Below are 19414 nucleotides of genomic sequence, written 5' to 3' on the forward strand. Positions count from 1 at the left end.
CGCGAGGCGGGGGCGGGGCTTCCGGCGGGGCTGCTGAGGCGGCGGCGCTCGGAGGGAGCGGGAGCGGGGCCGCCATGATCAAGAAGTTCGATAAGAAGGACGAGGAGTCCGGTACGGGGGGGGCTGGGGCTGAGGGGAAGGGAGCTGGGGTGAGGAGCGGGCTGAGGGGTGCTGGGGTGACAGCGAGGGTTGTGGTGACCGGGGTGCTGAGGTGAACGGGGGTGGGGATGAGAGAGCTGAGGGGATGCTGAGCTGAGGGAGGTGCTGAGGTGGGGAGGCCCTGGCACAGGGTGCCCAGAGAAGCTGTGGCTGGCCCTGGATCCCTGGCAGTGCCCAAGGCCAGGCTGGAGCAACCTGATCTATGGGAAGTGTCCCTGCTCATGACAGGAGGTGGAAGTGAACATTAAATTCCCTTCCAACCCAACCCATTCCATGGTTCTGTGATCTCCCATCTCTCACAGCTCAAGGGTATTTGTGCTTCAGCTGTAAGAACTGACTGTCAAAGTATTTCTCTCCTCTGGTGACAAACCCAAAGGAACTGGAGGCTGTTTGCTCTCCCTGTTTGCACAGCTGGTTTCTGGAGAGGATTTTATCCCTGTCTCTGCCCAGTGCAGATGTTTCTTCCCTCAAAGAAGAAGAGAGCATTGATTACATGTATTTATATCACTACCTGGACAGTGTTATGATACATGTCAAGAAAATAAACTATTTTCTTAGTCGTTTTGCTACACAAAGCAAAATCCAAAAGGCTTCAGAGAAGCCTTTCCAGACCTTCTCTGTCTGCACATCTGGAACTCACAACAGGGAGTTTAGGCAGCCTCTGGCCCCATCTCCCTGTTCTCAGCAGCACCCAAGGGGGGCAGATCTTGTCAAGAGAAGCTGTGGCTGCCCCTGGATCCCTGGAAGTGCCCAAGGCCAGGCTGGACAGGGCTTGGAGCAACCTGGGATTGTGGAAGGCATCCCTGGAAAGTCCCTTCCAAACGTGTGGAAGTTAAGCCTGTGTTCCCTACAGTAACTGATGCTGCTTTGAATTTTCTGTGCTGCTGCTCTGAGCTCCAAATGTGCCCAGCCGGGGTTGAGTTCTGTTTCATTCTCGGTTTCCTTCTGCTTGGGATGTGAGAACTGAGGAATAAATGACCTGCAAATGAGAAGTTCCTGCTTGGGGGGAGAGGATCAGAAGTGGAAGTGAGGCTGTGGAGGGATTTACATGTCTGAGAGGTGGTTTCAGTTCTGTTTCAGGTCCTGATCAGCAGCTCTTGTGTTCATGCCTTCAGTGCTTTTGGTGCCTGAAGGAATAAAAATAAGTGGATTAGGAAAGTAGAAAATGGAAGTAGTTTTATGTGAAGGCAAATTAAATAGCAAACGATTTTCTTCTTCCTCTCCTTTTTTTTTTCCTTCATTTTTTCTATAATTCTGAATATACCCCTTAAGAAAGTGGATTCAAAGCTCTTGATGGCCAACATCAGTTTTCCAAAGAGGAATGTGTTGGGGTTTTAGTTTAGTCTTAGTTTTTTTCCTGTTAAAGGAATTTTCTCCCATATGCATGTTGCTAGACTGTTTTGAGGTGGTTTGGTAAAGTTTTGGGGCTGTTCCTGCGTGTTCAGATCTGTTGGGGTTTGTGAGAAATTCATTTCCTCAACTGAGACGTTTCTTCTTCCTCAGGTAGTGGCTCCAATCCTTTCCAGCATCTGGAGAAGAGTGCTGTGCTTCAGGAGGTAGGAATTATCACAGGATAATGCTGTTTAATTATTTATTTTTTCCTTCGGGAAGTGTGGCAGGATGATTGTGGGGAAACGTGGATGGCTAAATTCATATAAGTAATTAAAAATCTCAGAGAGAGTGCAAACAAATTAGCTTTATCTACAGCTAATGAGGGGGGTTTTTTTTAGGGTAATTAGATGACACATGGCTTCTGTCTTCCATATGGACATGTGGCATCTCAGGGGGCTCTTCCTGAAGAAAAAATGTTTTATTTTGAGGTATTTTTGCCAGTTCCAGATGGCAAATTGAGTTGTTTGTGCTTTGTTCAGATTGCTGCAAACTACAGATGCAAGACCACATTCTCTGGGACACGTATTTAGTACAAATAAAAATGACAAGCTGCTTGGCTGGAAACAAATTTGTTTAATTTCGATGTTGAAAGAGAAATAATTATTGCTGGGTTATATAAAAGCAGAATTTATGTTTCATTTCCAGGCACGGCTGTTCAATGAGACCCCTATAAACCCACGAAGATGCCTTCACATCCTTACCAAGATCCTGTACCTGCTGAACCAGGTAACTGGTAGGATTTCTCTCTATCCAGAATGAATATTCCTGAGAGCTTTTAGTGGGAAAGAAGTTTCCCACCTCTTCCAGTCACAGGGAAAACTCCTTGGGAAACGATTCCATCCCTGTGGAGGGCATTTAGAGTGGAGGCAATTGTGGATTCCGTGGGAAGGAAAGCGAGGAAGGGATGGTTTCTAATACGAGAAAGTCTCCAAGAAAAGATTCCTGCTGTGTGGGAGGGCATTAGAAAAGGGAGCTGAATAATGACTGCTTTTCCTCTCTGCTAATTCCAGGGTGAACACTTTGGAACCACGGAAGCCACGGAAGCTTTTTTTGCCATGACCAGATTGTTTCAGTCTAACGATGTAAGTACCTGGTGTTTGGCCTCTCCCTGCCTTTGTCTGGGCCTGCAGGAGCTGCCAAACACTTGGATCTTGGGATGTGGGAGGCAAACACTTCACAGGAGGAGCTCTGGAGGCAATTCCTGGTTTGGAAACAAATGACTGAATAATAACGTGTGGTTACTTCTGTGGGTTGGTTTGGGGATGGAGGTGGGTTCTGAGTTAATTACTGGTATAAAAATGGGGATAATGACAAAGCCTGAATTTACAAATCAGTGTCACTTGATGATTGTTGCTTCCACTTACAAATCATCACCATCTGCTTGACTCAAAATAGAATTTAAAAGTTGCCTGCAGATCAAAGGCTGCTGTTCCCTAGACCAACTTCTGTTCCTTGATCTCATCGAGGCAAGGGGTGAGAACACCCTAAAAATCATAGAATGGTTTGGGAATTGAATTTTGGAGTTCAGCTTTGGGCTCAGCAGAGTGTAAAGTCGTTCTGTGATCTCTTCTGCAGAGTACAAGAACTCAGAGCAGTGTGTTTCATGTGATGGGGCTCATTAATTTTGGTTAAAAATGGTTTGTTTGTTAGAGATTTGTCCATGGAAGCTGTTTAAAGATGAAACAAAATTTGTGGAAGTACAGAGTGTTTGGAATGCTTCTCATATGCACATTTTAGAAAGAGAGGGGTTTTTAAAATACAAATGTCAATTGTTTGCAAAGACTTAGTGTCAACACTCCCTGTGTGTTTCTATTTTTCTTTTACAGTAACAAAGTTATTTTTACAGCTTTTAACTGGTAGTTGTGAGGCTTCTGAGTACAGATGTGATGCATCACTTCTTTGATAATTAACGTGGATTTTTGTATTAGTTCTTACCAGTTTTCAAAATATTTGTGTCTTACTCTTCTGATTTGTTTGATATCAAGGAGTTTGGCACTTATCCAGTTATCAAATGTAGTTTTGCATTTATAACTTTGAATTGAAAAGAATTATCTTCTATTTAAAAGCTTATTCATCTTTTAAACTGAAATATTTAATTTTTATGTTTATTTATCTTTTAAAACTTCTAACTGCCATTGAGTTTAATCTTTCTCTGCACTGCATTTCCACAGCAAACCCTCAGAAGGATGTGTTACCTCACAATCAAAGAGATGGCCAATATCTCTGAGGATGTCATCATTGTCACGAGCAGGTGGGACACCCTCCAGAACGTGGGATCAGAGCTCTGGAAAAGGGGCTGCATCTCCCTGGGTTTGTTTTGGCTGCTACAGTGTTGAGGTTTTGTAAGGATACAGCAGTTGTGTGATACAGAGTATGTGCCACCCCCTGAAGTGTTATTTTGTTCCCACTCTGATATTATGCTGTGCTAAAAAAGCAGGAGAATTCAGTGTATCAGCTGGTTGTCACTTTGTTTTCTTGTGTTTGGGGTTGTTTTTTAAACATTCTTGCTGCTCCATGGACTTGTCAGAACTTAGGCTGTGACTTTGCTGTCAGAGCAATTAAAGAAAAGCAGAGCAAAGCCCAGTTCGTTCTCCCAGCTGAATTCTCAAATTTTTTGTCTTCAAAAATAGACATTGCAGCTGTTGCAAGAGCAAAAATTGGATCTGTGGTGTGTGCCAACAGCACTGATTGCTGAACAGCTTTAGAAATACATAAAATAAACCAAACTGAGCTTTGTTCACTATTTCTAAATCAAAATTTTGTGTAGAACAAACAGAAAGAGAATGGTTGAACTAAACAAACCAGGCCCATGGCAAAGCAATACAGTGGACTGTGCATTTTATAGTTCTGTATTTCCCCAGATTTTGATGTTAATAACTCTCAAATTAAGCTGATTATTAAAAAAGTTGTCCCTAGCTGGAACTAGAGCTTAGCAGTTAACAGCTAAATGAGGTGAATATCACAAAAGGAGTGAGACATGGGGATATTAAGGAAGTGTTAACAGGATGTTTTTGATGGTTTCAGTTTGACCAAAGACATGACAGGGAAGGAGGATGTCTATCGAGGCCCGGCCATCCGAGCTCTGTGCAGGATCACTGATGTGAGTACAAATTGTGCCACTTTGTGGGAAAGGTGATGAGTGGGTTTAAAATCCCAAAACTGCTCTCTTGCAGGGTGTATTTTACAGTAGTAATGGGACTCTAGAGAGGGCTGCTCAGTTCCCTCTGCATTGGCAGGAGCTCTGTGGAGCTGGAGCACTGGGAATGTGCAGTTGGAATGTTTGGGAGCTCCAGTTTCTATCTGGGATTGCTCTGCTCAATGCCCTGTGCATTGGCAGGAGCTCTGTGGGACTGGGAATGAGCAGTTGGAATGTTTGGGAGCTCGCTTCCGATCTGGGATTGCTCTGTTCAATGCCCTGTGGAACTTCCAGGAGCTCTGTGGGGCTCTAGCATTGGGAATGTGCAGCTGGAAGGTTTGGGAGCTCCAGTTCCCATCTGGAATTGCTCTGCTTGATGCCATGCACTGGCAGGAGCTCTGTGGAGCTGGAGCACTGGGAATGTGCAGCTGGAAGATTTTGGAGCTCCTTTCTGATCTGAGATTGCTCTGCTTGTTGCCTTGGGCATTGGTAGGAGCTTGGTGGAGCTGGAAGATTTAGGAGCTCCAGTTCCCATCTGGAATTGCTCTGCTCAATGCCCTGTGCAACTTCCAGGAGCTCTGTGGGACTGGAGCACTGGGAATGTGCAGTTGGAAGATTTGGAAGCTCCAGTTTCTGATCCGGGATTGCTCTGCTCAATGCCCTGTGCGTTGGCAGGAGCTCTGTGGAGCTGGAGCACTGGGAATGTGCAGTTGGAAGATTTGGAAGCTCCAGTTTCTTTCTGGGATTGCTCTGCTCAATGCCCTGTGTGTTGGCAGGAGCTCTGTGGAGCTGGAGCACTGGGAATGTGCAGTTGGAAGATTTGGAAGCTCCAGTTTCTTTCTGGGATTGCTCTGCTCGATGCCCTGTGTGTTGGCAGGAGCTCTGTAGGACTGGAGCACTGGGAATGTGCAGTTGGAAGATTTGGAAGCTCCAGTTTCTTTCTGGGATTGCTCTGCTCGATGCCCTGTGTGTTGGCAGGAGCTCTGTAGGACTGGAGCACTGGGAATGTGCAGTTGGAAGATTTGGAAGCTCCAGTTTCTTTCTGGGATTGCTCTGCTCAATGCCCTGTGTGTTGGCAGGAACTCTGTGGAGCTGGAGCACTGGGAATGTGCAGCTGGAAGATTTGGAAGCTCCATTTTCTGATCCGGGATTGCTCTGCTCAATGCCCTGTGCATTGGCAGGAGCTCTGTGGGACTGGAGCACTGGGAATGTGCAGTTGGAAGATTTGGAAGCTCCTTTCTGACTTGAGGTTGCTCTGCTCGATGCCCTGTGCGTTGGCAGGAGCTCTGTGGGACTGGAGCACTGGGAATGTGCAGTTGGAATGTTTGGGAGCTCCTTTCTGATCTGGGGTTGCTCTGCTGGTGACTTTGTCACTGAACCTTCAGGACCAGGCAGCTCAAACCCACATCTGCCTTGCAGAATTAACTCAAGATTTTTGCTGAGGGTCCTTTGAATGTGGATTTTTGCCTTATGCTGCTTTTATACTCTTCCTCCAAAGTATCCATGCTTCCCTTTTTCCCTCTTTTTCCCCTCTTAGGGTACAATGCTACAAGCCATCGAGAGGTACATGAAACAGGCCATTGTGGACAAAGTCCCCAGCGTGTCCAGCTCTGCTCTGGTGTCTTCCTTGGTAAGTAAAGCAGAAGATTTTTGTAAATTTGGGGTTGTGTCCAGCTGGGAAGGTGAGTCTGCTGTGTTTGTTTTGTCCTTTCTCTGACATGACTCTTCATCTCACTGGAAAATAAGGGAATAACAGAGTTTCCTTTCTCTCCTCAAATTCCTTTCTTAACATTTGAGTACATCAATCATAACAATTTCTAGTGCAAAATGCTCATCATCTCTGCAGTCAGTGTAGAACATGAATTTATCTGGGGAGGGGCCATGAAATCACCTGCTAAAACTGCAAGTCAGGATTATTTCTGCTAATAGGCACCAGAAGGGCAAGATGAAGTAATCCACTCTGTTTTCCTCTCCCTTGTTTAGGAGAAAAGGCTGGGAAAGATCTCATTAGTTCATATTTTTATCAATAGAAGTGCAAGCGTGGTAGTTTGAGACTGAGATGTAAGGAAAATCACAGTTTACAGGATAAAGACTGGCTGTGTTGGGAAATCTGTTGTGAGCTTGGCTCCAATGTCAATTTTTTTGCAGCACATGATGAAGATCAGCTATGACGTGGTCAAAAGGTGGATCAATGAAGCTCAGGAAGCAGCTTCCAGTGACAACATCATGGTACAGGTGTGTTTGAGGGTGGCTGGCCCTAAAAACACTGGGGGGGGGTTTAGTGAAATTCCGGGAGTTCTTAAGAAGACTTCAGAAAAAATACCTTCTTTTCCTTTACTCTTTTAAAAGCAAGGATTGTGATTTGTGGGAAACAACTCGACTGTTTGAAAAAAATCATGAGTTTTACCATGATGCCAGCACAAGGTTGTTAATTATGAGCTGGCTCTGGAGTTCTCTTCCCTTCTCCTGCTAAATTTCTGATAGCTGGAATGCTGCTGCCTGTCCCACAGCGGTGGTTGCAGAAGGGCTTTGAATCTGAGTGCTCAAAAAGTTTGGGAAATTATCTCACTGCCTCCCAATGAGCATCTCTTGGCCTTCAGAAACTTTGCCAGATGCAAAAGGACCACAAAGATGAACCCAAATATCAGTAACATCTCCCCAAGGGCAAAATTTCTGCACAGATATTCCAGACATCTGCGGAAATGGAATTATTCTGCCTGTTCAGAATATGGAATTATTCTGTGTTGCAGACTCATGATCAGAAAGATTCTGTAAAATCAGCATTGTTCTTGCCCACTTAGCAGCTTCATTAAGCCTTACAGTAAATCAGCTTTATGGGGGGGGGAAAAAACCCCCAAAAATAACTTGGCAAGGAACTAGAAATGTTCCTTTGTGCTTCCATCAGAAAGGCCTTGAGGGTTTTTGTGAGGTCAGCTGTCATTTCAGGGCCTTGGGATGTCCTGGATGTGGAGTTCATTAGAAATGCAGACTGTGCAAAGCTGAAACCTTTGAAGTTATGATATTTAATGGGGGGGGGGGGGGGAAAAGGAAATAAATTAACTTTGTGGCTCTTTGGATCTTCAGGAATAGTTGAGAGTGGACAGAATGGGGAAGGAAACGTTGCAGATCTTTGCAACTTGTCAGGAAACTCAGCTCAGTTGAGGTTAGAAGGTATTTCTGCCAGGAAAGAGCAATTTTTACCCCTCTTTGATGTCTTAACGTGGCTTTTCCAGCTGTACTCAGTGCCTGCCCCTCTGTTTCCCATTCCATAGTATCATGCTTTGGGGCTGCTCTATCACCTTAGGAAAAACGACCGCCTGGCTGTGTCCAAGATGCTGAATAAATTCACCAAATCTGGGCTGAAATCCCAGTTTGCCTACTGCATGCTGATCAGGATTGCAAGCAAACTCCTCAAGGAGTCTGAAGAGGGGTAAGTAAGAGGCAGAATTTGAAATACAAAAATCAGTTAGGGTTTGGAAACAGCAGCGTTTTTTCAGTGTTTGTGGAAATCTCCACAGAGACAGAACTGTAGCTGTTGGGATAATGCTTGAGCTCAATCTTAAAAGGTTTTTCCAGCTTAAAAGATCCTGGGATTGTTGTGTTTGTAGCCATGAAAGTCCCCTGTTCGACTTCATCGAGAGCTGCCTGAGGAACAAGCATGAGATGGTGATTTATGAGGCTGCCTCTGCCATCATCCACCTGCCAAACTGCACGGCCAGGGAGCTGGCACCTGCTGTGTCAGGTTGGTCACAGCCCATTGTACCCCTGCAGCAGCTGAAACAAAGGGTAATAAAGAAATTGAGAGAAAATACACCATAATTATAATACCCAAACCCTGAATTTTCTGATTGTCCCCACGTTAAAGGGCTTTTGGACGAGATCCTTTTTCCTTGTTTCATCCAGATAAATGGCAGTAGAGGTGGCACAGGGTGATACTTGTCTTTATCCAGCTGCAGGAAGTTGGGATGGGAGGGAATCATGGAATGGTTTGGGTTGGAAGGGACCTTAAAGATCATCCAGTGCCTGCCATGGGCAGGGACACCTTCCACTATCCCAGGCTGCTTCAAGCCTTGTCCAACCTGGCCTTGGACACTCCCAGGGATGGAACAACCACAGTTTCTCTGGGAAAATTCTCCTCCACCTGGAATATAGACCTGGAATGTAAAGGCAACTGTAGAACCCTCCTGTTACTGGTAGTAGGATAAAAACCCAGGAGTTTATTTTTAACCTGCGTGTGAAGCTCGTGATAAATTATGCATAGAGCTGCATGATTCTTTAGCAGTGTGTAGTTGAATGGAGATACATTAGACTTTCTATTCTATTCTATTCCCTTTCTTTGAAAGAGGTCATCCTTTTGTTTTTTGGCTTGTTTTTTTTTTCCCCAGTGTTACAACTTTTCTGCAGTTCTCCCAAACCTGTCCTGCGCTACGCAGCCGTCCGGACCCTTAATAAAGTGAGTGCTTTCAAAACCTCTGAATAAACTTCATTCTCTGAGTTCAGATGTAGCCAACAGTGCCTAATGATGCGTTACCTCAAGCAGAGCAGCTGCCCCTGTGATGACCTTATTTGGAATTCTTCCTTGCTGGAGAATTGGCTTTTCCATGCCAGATCCCCTGGTGCGACAGAAATCTTTCTGCATTCGGGCTGTGTTTGCTGATTTCTGGACCACAGGGATATAACAAGCTGTAGTTAGATAATTTGTGAGCTTTCAGCTGGAAGGAAGCAGGATCCTGGATATTTAATGTTACAAAATCCACGTGAAGGAAATATTCTGATTGCAGAGCTGCAAAACACAACAGCAGCAATTTGTGACTGTCAAACCCATGAGCTGTAACTTAAAATTCGTTTAAAACGCTGAAACCAAAACCCTGAGCTCTGATTGCATCAAATGCTTTGAACTGCAGGATGCTCCTGCTCCCACATAATTTTGGAACTGCATTCCTTGCAGGTGGCCATGAAGCATCCATCTGCAGTCACTGCCTGCAACCTGGACCTGGAAAACCTCATCACCGACTCCAACCGGAGCATCGCCACCCTGGCCATCACCACGCTGCTGAAGACGGGCAGCGAGAGCAGCGTGGACAGGCTCATGAAACAGATCTCCTCCTTCGTGTCAGAAATATCAGATGAGTTTAAGGTGTGGCATTGGAGGCCTCTGCTCTTTCCAGCTGCAGGTTTTTCTCCCATTCTTGTTTTTTATCAAGCTTTTCCTGTCTGTTAGTGCTTCGGTGATTTCGTTTGGTAGGGCGAAGTTCAGAAGGTGCAGTGCTCTGCTTTCCAGCTTAAATATCCTAAAAAATTCCTCCCACCAGTCCAAGAAAGGAAAAATATCATTTGGTGGATTCCTGGCTCCTGTGCTCCTGTGCAATATCCTGCAAATCTTGTACTTCTTTCTGGTTGTTTTAGAGAGGAAAAAGGATTTTAATTGTTCTGATTGAATTTGTATCACATTGGTCTAGGAAACTGTGAATTCTAAATTCCTACCATATCTGTAAGTTTTATAGTGACTAAACTGGTAATAGATTAGTTCAGGATGGTTCAGTTGTACCTGTTACATCATGAGGAGCACAGCAGGTCTCTGCAAAATCAGTCTGCTTAAAGTGATCTTAAGTCCTTGTTTTTATGAGAAAAATGAGTATTTGATAAATTTGAAATTGCAAAGAGTTTTAATGACAGAATGTGACAAGTTGAAATTGCATCATGATCATCCCTGGGCAGAAGGAAGGCAGATGAGGAGGCCTTTGAGTTAGCATATTCCATCCTAAATTCCAGTCTCTCTGCCAGAGCCAGGTCTAGCAGCACCCTGGCACAAAGTTGTTACATGCTGACCCCGAGAATCCACCACCTGATTTTTATCCTTGTACGTGGATTTAATCAATCAAGGTGACAACTTGAGATAGAAGCCTGTGTTTTTCCTAGGAAAACAAGCACATGACCCCTGTCCTCCTGTGTTGTTCTGCAGGTTGTGGTTGTGCAGGCCATCAGTGCCCTGTGCCAGAAGTACCCTCGGAAGCACAGTGTCATGATGACCTTCCTCTCCAACATGCTCAGGGATGATGTACGTGTGACACTTGCTCTGGGGGGTGTTGTGGCAGATTTGAGCCTGCTTGGTGATGGGAAGGGTCTCTTCTGTCGGTGGGTGCACTGAAAGATGTGCTTGAGTGGGTCAGAGCTGTGTGAAATGCTCAGGATTTAGAGCTGAGGATGCTCAGATGTTGTGCCTTGATGGGTCAGGGGGCTGGGAATGCTCTGTGAGGTCATGCAGCACACCTTTCCTTACCCCAATTTGTACAAATGATTGTTTTCTCCGTGGCGAGCAGTCACTGAAGCATCAGGGAGCTGAGCCTCGCTCAGATCGGAGGGTCACTGTCCCTGATTTCCCTTTGCCAGGGTGGCTTTGAGTACAAGAGAGCCATTGTGGATTGTATAATCAGCATCATCGAGGAGAACCCTGAGAGCAAGGAGGCAGGCTTGGCTCACCTCTGCGAGTTCATCGAGGACTGCGAGCACACCGTGCTGGCCACCAAGATCCTGCACCTGCTGGGCAAGGAGGGCCCCAGGACACCGTCCCCATCCAAGTACATCCGCTTCATCTTCAACAGGGTGGTGCTGGAGAACGAGGCTGTGAGGGCTGGTGAGTGCAGCTCCAGGGCTGGTGAGTGCAGCTCCAGTCCTGGAAGCTCCCATGGCTGAGAATTCCCAGGCTAAAAGTGGGTTTGGAGTATGGGGAGTGATGGTTCTTCCCCAGGCCCTGTGCAGAGCTGTGGAGGTGGTTTTACCCTGAGGTTGTTTCAACTCCTCACATCATCTTGGCATCAGCACCTGGGCTTCAGAGCATAAATAATAGATTGGTTCTAGGCCCTTAGAGTGTCTGCTGGAATTCAAGATGTAATACATGAGGAGGGGACACTGCTGCTTCCCTATTTAATGTCATTGTCCTAAGTTTGTACTTCCTGAAACAGCTTCCTCTTCTTTCTGGGTGGGGATTTTCTCCAAGCTGGTGCCAAGCTGAAGTTCGATTTGTTTGGAGAGGCAGCTCCAAGTGGTTGCTGAGGGGTTTGAGCTCCCTGCAAAGCCACTGGGTGTAGCCTGGCCCTGGTCACTACTGGGTGCTTGTGTGGAAAACAGATTTATCTGGAGTGGCAGCTGCTGCAAATGGCAGAAGGGCCAGCAACTGGAATATTCCACAGATCTTCAACAAATATCTCATGGAGAGCTCTCTCAGAACAGAGCTGCAGGGCTCTTAAGCTGATCTTGATCACAAAATTATTTCCATTTGGAAATACAGGAATCCATATCACCGAAAAGTTTATGGTGTGGAAGTGAAAGGGTCTGGAAACTGAAAATTCAGGGCTGTGAGAATGTGTTTGTGCAGACTTGGGCCCCTCTGACACCTCCCTGTTCTCTCTGCAGCTGCTGTCAGTGCTTTGGCAAAGTTTGGGGCACAGAATGAGAATCTGCTTCCAAGTATCCTGGTGCTGCTCCAGAGGTGAGTGGGGATGGCTGGGCCTGTGCTGAGCCTGTGGTGACACAGAGCCCTCTGATTCCCTGGAAGCAGCCAGGGAAGGAAGATCAGACCTGGCTGGAACTTGCACTGAGGTTGTCAATGCCAGCTGAGGAGTGGGAAAATGCATGGCTGGAGGGAGCAGAGCACTGCTGGAGACAAGGAAGTGAGAGATGGGATTAGTCATGGAAATGAGATGGTAATTTGGTCTGAGAACATTGCTCAGGGGGTAATAAATCACAGAATCATTGACTGATTTGGGTTGGAGGGATCTTAAAGCTCATCCCATTCCACCCCTGCCAAGGTGGAATCCTTCCAGTATCCCAGGCTGCTCCAAGCCACATCCAACCTGGCCTTGGATCTTCCAGGGATCCAGGGGCAGCCACAGCTGCCAAGGCCTCCCCATCCTCCCAGCCAGGAGTTTCCTCCTCCCATCCAACCTAAATCTCTTTTAGTTTAAAATTGTTCCTCCTTGTCCTATCAACATCTACCCATATAAAAACTCTCCCCCTACAGAGCTTTTCTACATGTGGGCATTTTTTACACCCCTTGAGGCAAGAAAATTCCTATCCAGGTTACTCATAAATAACTTTTGTGTTTCCAGAGCTGGGTGTTCCCATGTCACAGGTTCATGTCTCTTGCTAAGACATGTAGTGTTAATGATTTAATTGAAATTAAACCAACTCCTGTACTGTAGAAACACATTTTTGCATAATTTGAAAATCTCTTGAAGGAGCTCTGACTGTCACTGCAGTATCAAAGCCAGTTTTGGCAGTGCCATTTTTAGCTCAGCTCTCTGATGGCCAGAGCTGGCTGACCCCTGTCCCCTTGTCCCCAAACAGGTGCATGATGGACAGCGACGACGAGGTCCGGGACAGGGCAACGTTCTACCTGAATGTCCTGCAGCAGAGACAGCTGGCCCTGAATGCTGCTTACATTTTTAATGGTCAGTGAGAGAAAGGAAACCACTCTGAGCTGTTAATTCACATGGTTTTTTCTGGCCTTAGCACTTGCCTGCAAAGTGCTTATGGTGAGAGTGGTGGATTTAGCAAAATATGAGGAAGCATGGTCTGGGAAATGGAGCCAGGAGTTTGAGCTGGGCTTTTCTCATTGATCCTTCCTTCACTTGGCATAAATTTTTTTGATTTTTGCTCAGTCTTTTCCAATCCAAAACGAGGATGAGGGTGGATTATAACGACATTTTATGTCTGTAACTGAATATTCGTATGAGTAGAAAACTTAATTTTAATCCATGTAAGATTCTTGAGAGTGAACTGTTTAGACTTGGCAACTTTGTGTCATCTTCAGAGCAGCTTTTTTTCTCCTCTGCCTGTTTGTGTTTCCTGTGGATCAGCCCTGCGTGGCATTGCCTGTGGCAGTTCCAGCTCTTAAAACTGAATTTTTCTGCCTTTCTCCTCTGCAGGGTTGACAGTCTCTGTTCCTGGGATGGAGAAAGCCCTGCACCAGTACACACTGGAGCCTTCAGAGAAACCCTTTGACATGAAAACAGTTCCCCTGGCTACAGCACCAATCTTTGAACAGAAAGCAGGTAACGCCCAGGCTTCATGGAAATGGCCTGGAGGCAAGGCTTGAAGCCTTGGGCTGCTGTTGTTGTGCTGATCTTGTTATCAGGGACAAGTCTGTACTTAATCAGGATTTATTGGTTCATAGCCTTTGGAAAAAAGCCATTCCAGGAGCACTCAGTCACTTCCCTGGCGTTCTTCCACGTCCTTGCACAATTCTTGAGCGTCTTGACTTAGCACAACCAGCTTTGGATTAGTTTTTTTGCTCCCTTCTCCTCCTCCTTCCATTTTTTTGCTGTCTCTTCATGGCTAAGGTGTGGTTTATTCCTCGTAACTCAGATTTCTTTTTTTCTACTTTCAATTCACTATTTCCACACCAAAAAAAAAAAGGTGTTTCAGTGTGTGAGCAGCCAGGCTGGCAGTGGTTTGCAGCAGAATGTGTGGAACATTTAATGAATATAATTTAAGGAATATTTAGTGGAGATTTAATGGCATTTAAACCTTCTGCATGGTTTAGTTGAGACAGAGCACTAAGTCTTTGCTTTTTTCTCCACAGAGATTGCCCTGGTGACCAGCAAACCTGAGAAAGTGGCTCCGTCACGCCAGGATATATTTCAAGGTAGGAGAGAAGATCAGTGCCTCTGCAGAGCTACAGGAAAGCTGATGAAGGACTTGGGACAAGGGCTGGAGGGACAGGAGGCAGGGAATGGCTTCCCAGTGCCAGAGGGCAGGGCTGGATGGGAGATTGGGAATTGGGAATTGCTGGCTGGGAGGGTGGGCAGGGGCTGGGCTGGAATTCCCAGAGAAGTTCTCTTGGTGAAGGGAAGGCTCCAGGGAGAGCTGAGAGCCCCTTGCAGGGCCTAAAGGGGCTCCAGGAGAGCTGCAGAGGGACTGGGGACAAGGGCTGGGCTTCCCAGTGCCAGAGGGCAGGGCTGGATGGGAGATTGGGAAGGAATTCTTGGCTGGAGGCCCTGGCACAGGCTGTCCAGAGCAGCTGTGGCTGCCCTTGGATCTCTGGAAGTGTCCAAGGCCAGGCTGAACAGGATTTGGAGCAACCTGGGTTAGTGGAAGGTGTCCAGTGGGTGGAACTGGATTATCCTTATATTGCTCCCAACCCAAACCATTCCTAGAGTCCATGAAGTGTTGGGATGATGGCAGGATCAGAGCCTGTCACTGTTGATCTTCTTTTCCTTCCTGCACAGAACAACTGGCAGCCATCCCAGAATTTAAGGGCCTGGGTCCTTTGTTCAAATCTTCAGAACCAGTGCAGCTCACAGAAGCAGAAACAGAGTATTTTGTTCGCTGCATCAAACACGTGTTCCCAAACCACATCGTTTTCCAGGTGAGAGAATTCACACCCTTTTCCCAGGGTGCAGCAGGATTTGGCAGAGCTGCTCAAAATGCAGGAAGTTCGCTGCATGCCATGGAAGATTTTTGGTGATTTGGGGAAAAAAAACTCTTGATGTTGAAGTGTTTCCAAGTCCTTTTCCCCGTTTCCTGCTGCAGTTTGATTGCACAAACACCTTGAATGATCAGCTCTTGGAGAGAGTCACGGTACAGATGGAGCCATCAGATGCTTATGATGTGATCTGCTGCATCCCAGCTCCCAGCCTGGCCTACAACCAGCCTGGAATGTGCTACACCCTGGTCAGGATCCCCCAGGATGACCCCACTGCAGGTGAGAAATTCTGCCCAACAAATCCCTCACGTAAAGGTTTGGGGAGAACACCAGGAGTTGGAGGTGTGGGATTTGGCTCATCCTGAGGTTCTTGGCTGTTTCTTTTCTGTGTGTCACAAGTGCTGTTTTTTAGCAGAATAATGGTTATAAATAATCAGTGGTGTTGGATGATTAAAAATGGGATGTTAAAGAGGATTGCAGAGCATGCAGGTAATGGAAACTTGGATTTACTGCCTGGGATCAATGAAAGGAGCACGTTTCAAACTGTGGATGTTTGGTAGTGTTTAAGAACTGAACCAGTAAAAGGAAAATGCAAATAGAATAAAAATATTCTTAATTTGAGGCTTTAGAGAATTAGAAACAACTACAAAATGTAGGAATGAGATTTTCTGGGGCATGAAACTTCCCTTTCTTTCCTTAGTCTCACTGAAACACCACTGGGTTTGCAGTTATTTACATGACTTAGCAGTGAAGTGGATTTGGAAGTTATTTTAATACCTGGGAAGATCAGAACTAATCTGAACTTGCTGAACTGTGGGTTTGGATCATATTCCATTTGTCAGAAATCCTTGTGGAAATCCTCCTGGTGGCTACTGCTGGATCTCATGGCAGCATTTGGAATCAGTGGCTTGTTACCCCTGGAACTCTCCTGAGCTTCTCCTTTGGCCTTTATTTTCAAATCAAAAGGAAAAATGATATTAAAGTGCTCTGCCCTGGCCACATTCTGTAGTCCTGGGGCAAAACTGATGGATATTCCAGTCTCTTTTTGGGAATAGAGGGCTCCAGCAGAGGAATCTGCCCTAGTTATCCCAGATTTCTCTCTCTTCCAGTCACTTGTACCTTCAGCTGCACCATGAAGTTCACGGTGCGGGACTGCGACCCCAACACGGGGGTGCCAGACGAGGATGGGTATGAGGATGAATATGTGGTGAGTCCAGGATTTGTTCCCTTTTCCCATTGGCACTAATTTGGGATAAATGTGGCCGTTGGGTCACATTTCCTCTCAAACCTGAAATCAGTCCATGGCAGGTCTGCCTGAAACACCAAAATACTGTAAAATGTCATTTTTGGATCCTTCCCCAAAACCTCACTTCTGTCAGAAGTTTTAGTACCCTATGGAGAGTTTGTGGGATCAGACAGGAAGGGAGGAAGGAGTAACTTCCACTGTCTGTTTTCAGAATTGTGCCCCAATCTTTCCACCCCAAGCATTTGAATTTCTGTTAATTGTGTGGTCAGTGATGGGGATAAAAGTCAGATCCCAGGAGGTACTGGGGGGAAATAAAGGCTCCTTCTGGAGCCAGGCTGGGAGAGCTGGGAATGTTCTCCTGGAGAAGAGAAGGATCCAGGGAGAGCTGAGAGCCCCTTGCAGGGCCTAAAGGGGCTCCAGGAGAGCTGCAGAGGGACTGGGGCCAAGGCCTGGAGGGACAGGAGGCAGGGAATGGCTTCCCAGTGCCAGAGGGCAGGGCTGGATGGGAGATTGGGAATTGGGAATTGCTGGCTGGGAGGGTGGGCAGGGGCTGGGCTGGAATTCCCAGAGCAGCTGGGGCTGCCCCTGGATCCCTGGAAGTGTCCAAGGCCAGGCTGGACATTGGGGCTTGGAGTAGCCTGGGATAGTGGGAGGTGTCCCTGCCCATGGCAGGGGGTGACACTGTAGATGATCCTTAATGTCCCTTCCCACCCAAACCATTCTGGGATTCCCTGGATTCTGAGAAAGTCTCTCCATGGAAGCCCAGTAGGGGCTGTAAAAGGCTTTGGCCCATCAAGTGATGGCCTCATTTTCTGCTCTCCTTTAGTTTCACAGATGTTTTGTGTAAATATTTTTAAAGTTTCCACCGTAAATACTATTTTCCCTCTTTTTAGAAGCTGTGATTAAACAGTTCTCCTGGAATTAAAACCAGGAATTGTCTTGGCAAAATGCTGTGGGCTCTCTTTCCCTTTCCAAGGTGAGAATCATTTCCATAACTGGCCTGAAAATTTCCCTTTTTTTTCCTCCCAGTTGGAAGACTTGGAGGTGACAGTCTCTGATCATCTCCAGAAGGTTCTAAAACCCAACTTTGCAGCTGCCTGGGAAGAGGTGGGAGATGACTTTGAGAAAGAAGAAACCTTTGCACTCAGTTCCATTAAAACCCTGGATGGTAAGAGAATCCCTTGTTCATTGGTGACCCACCTGGGAAATCATGCTGGGATTTTATTTTGTGTCATAAATAGTTACCTGGAATCATTTTCTCCTTCAATCTCTGAATGCAGAGGCTGTCAATAATATCATCAAGTTCCTGGGCATGCAGCCCTGTGAGAGGTCAGATAAAGTGCCAGAAAACAAAAATTCTCACACCCTCTACTTGGCTGGTAAGTGTTCCTGCTGCTGAACTCCAGGTTTCCATGGCTCCACAGATTCTTCTAAATGAAGGGAAATGGTTTAGGAGATCCTGCTGTTGTTTTGGGAGTTTTTTCTCTGTAGGAAAGGGGTTTTTTTTCTCTGTAGAAAGGTGAAGGGACCCAGTGTGTTGAATGCAGCTGGTGCCAACTTGGAGCCCTCTGTTGTGGATGTGCTCAGGCCAAGCTCTGTGTCTCCTGGAATGAGGGAATTCTGCCTGTGGGAATGGTGGAGAATCTCTGATTTGAGAACTTCCCAGAGCAGACAAATTCAATTCCTTGCCTGAGCTTATCTCAGAAGGGTGATTCTGGGAGCATCTTGTTCTCAAGTTCCTGTTGCTAAAGACACATCCTGAGTTGCCCTGCAGCACCCACAACTTCTTCTAGAATCATGGAATTGTTTAAGTTGGAAAAGCCCTCTGAGGTCATGGAGACCAACCATTCCCAGCACTGCCAAGGCCCACCACTGCTCATGTCCCCAAGTGCCACATCCACAGGGATTTGAAATCCAAACAGGGATGGGGACTCCAGCACTGCTCTGGGCAGCTGTGCCAGTGCCTGACCACCCTTTCCATGGAGGAATTTTCCCTGAAATCCACCCTGCCCCTCCCCTGGCCCAGCCTGAGGCCGTTCCCTCTCTCCTGTCCCTGTTCCCTGCGAGCAGAGCCCGACCCCCCCGGCTGCCCCCTCCTGTCAGGGACTTGTGCAGAGCCACAAGGTCCCCCCTGAGCCTCCTTTGCTCCAGGCTGAGCCCCTTTCCCAGCTCCCTCAGCCACTCCTGGGGCTCCAGCCCCTTCCCTGGACACACTCCAGCCCTTCCAGGTCTCTCCTGTCAGGAGCTGCCCCCAGGATTCCAGGTGGTACCTCAGCAGGGCCAGCACAGGGGACAGTCCCCACACTGGGGCTGGCATAGCCCAGGTGCCATCAGCCTCTTACCCACCTGGGGATGTCCAGCCACTGTCACCAGCACCCCCAGGGCCTTTCCCAGCTTTCCAACCCCTCTCCCCCAGCCTGGAGCATTCCATGGGGTTGTGACCCACATGCAGAGCTCAAGACCAAACCTGCCTTGCCCTCAGCTGTTGTCCCTGGATCAGAACTGGATCCCTGAGCCTCTCCCAAAGTGACCTGTCCCTGTTGCTTTGTCCCAGGTGTGTACAGAGGTGGCTGTGACGTCCTGGTGAGGTCCAGGCTGGCACTGGGGGACGGTGTGACCATGCAGGTGACAGTCAGGAGCAAGGATGAGACGTCCGTCGATGTCATCCTGGCTTCCGTGGGCTGAGCGTTCCAGCACAGCAATTCCTGGAATTCCTCCTTTTCCTGGCTGTCCTTCTGCATGTAGTTTTTATTCCTCAGTTTGGGAAATATTTTGTATGATGTTCCATTCGTGGCTGGCTGGTACTGAGCCATTCCCAAGTCCCTTCCCTCGTTGTCACTTACACATTCCCACCTAACTTATGGCATCTCTGGCCACTTGCAGTCAACCAGGGAAGATAAAAGATGCAGGGGGTGAGAAAATGGAATCAGATTTTTGTCAAAATTGCTTTTTATTAACAGAAAATAAACACTGGTTCAAGTGGTGGAATTCATATGAATTACTGTTAATAAAATAGAATTTTTTTGTTCTAATTCTGTCTGCTCCACAGAAAAAA

At 46.8% G+C, this 19414-nt stretch overlaps 1 protein-coding gene across 1 annotated transcript; it reads left to right on the top strand.

Annotated features, from left to right (window-relative positions):
• Positions 1–28: 28 nt before the first annotated feature.
• COPG2 (COPI coat complex subunit gamma 2) lies at positions 29–19391 on the top strand. The gene is made up of 24 exons (XM_082280466.1): positions 29–111; positions 1663–1715; positions 2197–2277; positions 2562–2633; positions 3723–3802; positions 4576–4651; positions 6225–6317; positions 6836–6922; positions 7960–8117; positions 8296–8429; positions 9073–9140; positions 9636–9824; positions 10650–10745; positions 11078–11321; positions 12101–12176; positions 13034–13137; positions 13615–13740; positions 14271–14333; positions 14917–15056; positions 15221–15392; positions 16223–16320; positions 17389–17527; positions 17640–17738; positions 18914–19391. Exons 1-24 carry the CDS (start codon positions 75–77, stop codon positions 19042–19044), a joined length of 2616 nt encoding a protein of 871 aa, XP_082136592.1. The 5' UTR covers positions 29–74; the 3' UTR covers positions 19045–19391.
• Positions 19392–19414: the final 23 nt, after the last annotated feature.

The sequence above is a fragment of the Coloeus monedula genome (assembly GCF_965178545.1).
Source record: "Coloeus monedula genome assembly, chromosome: 4".
In the NCBI taxonomy this organism is placed as follows: Eukaryota; Metazoa; Chordata; class Aves; order Passeriformes; family Corvidae; genus Coloeus; species Coloeus monedula.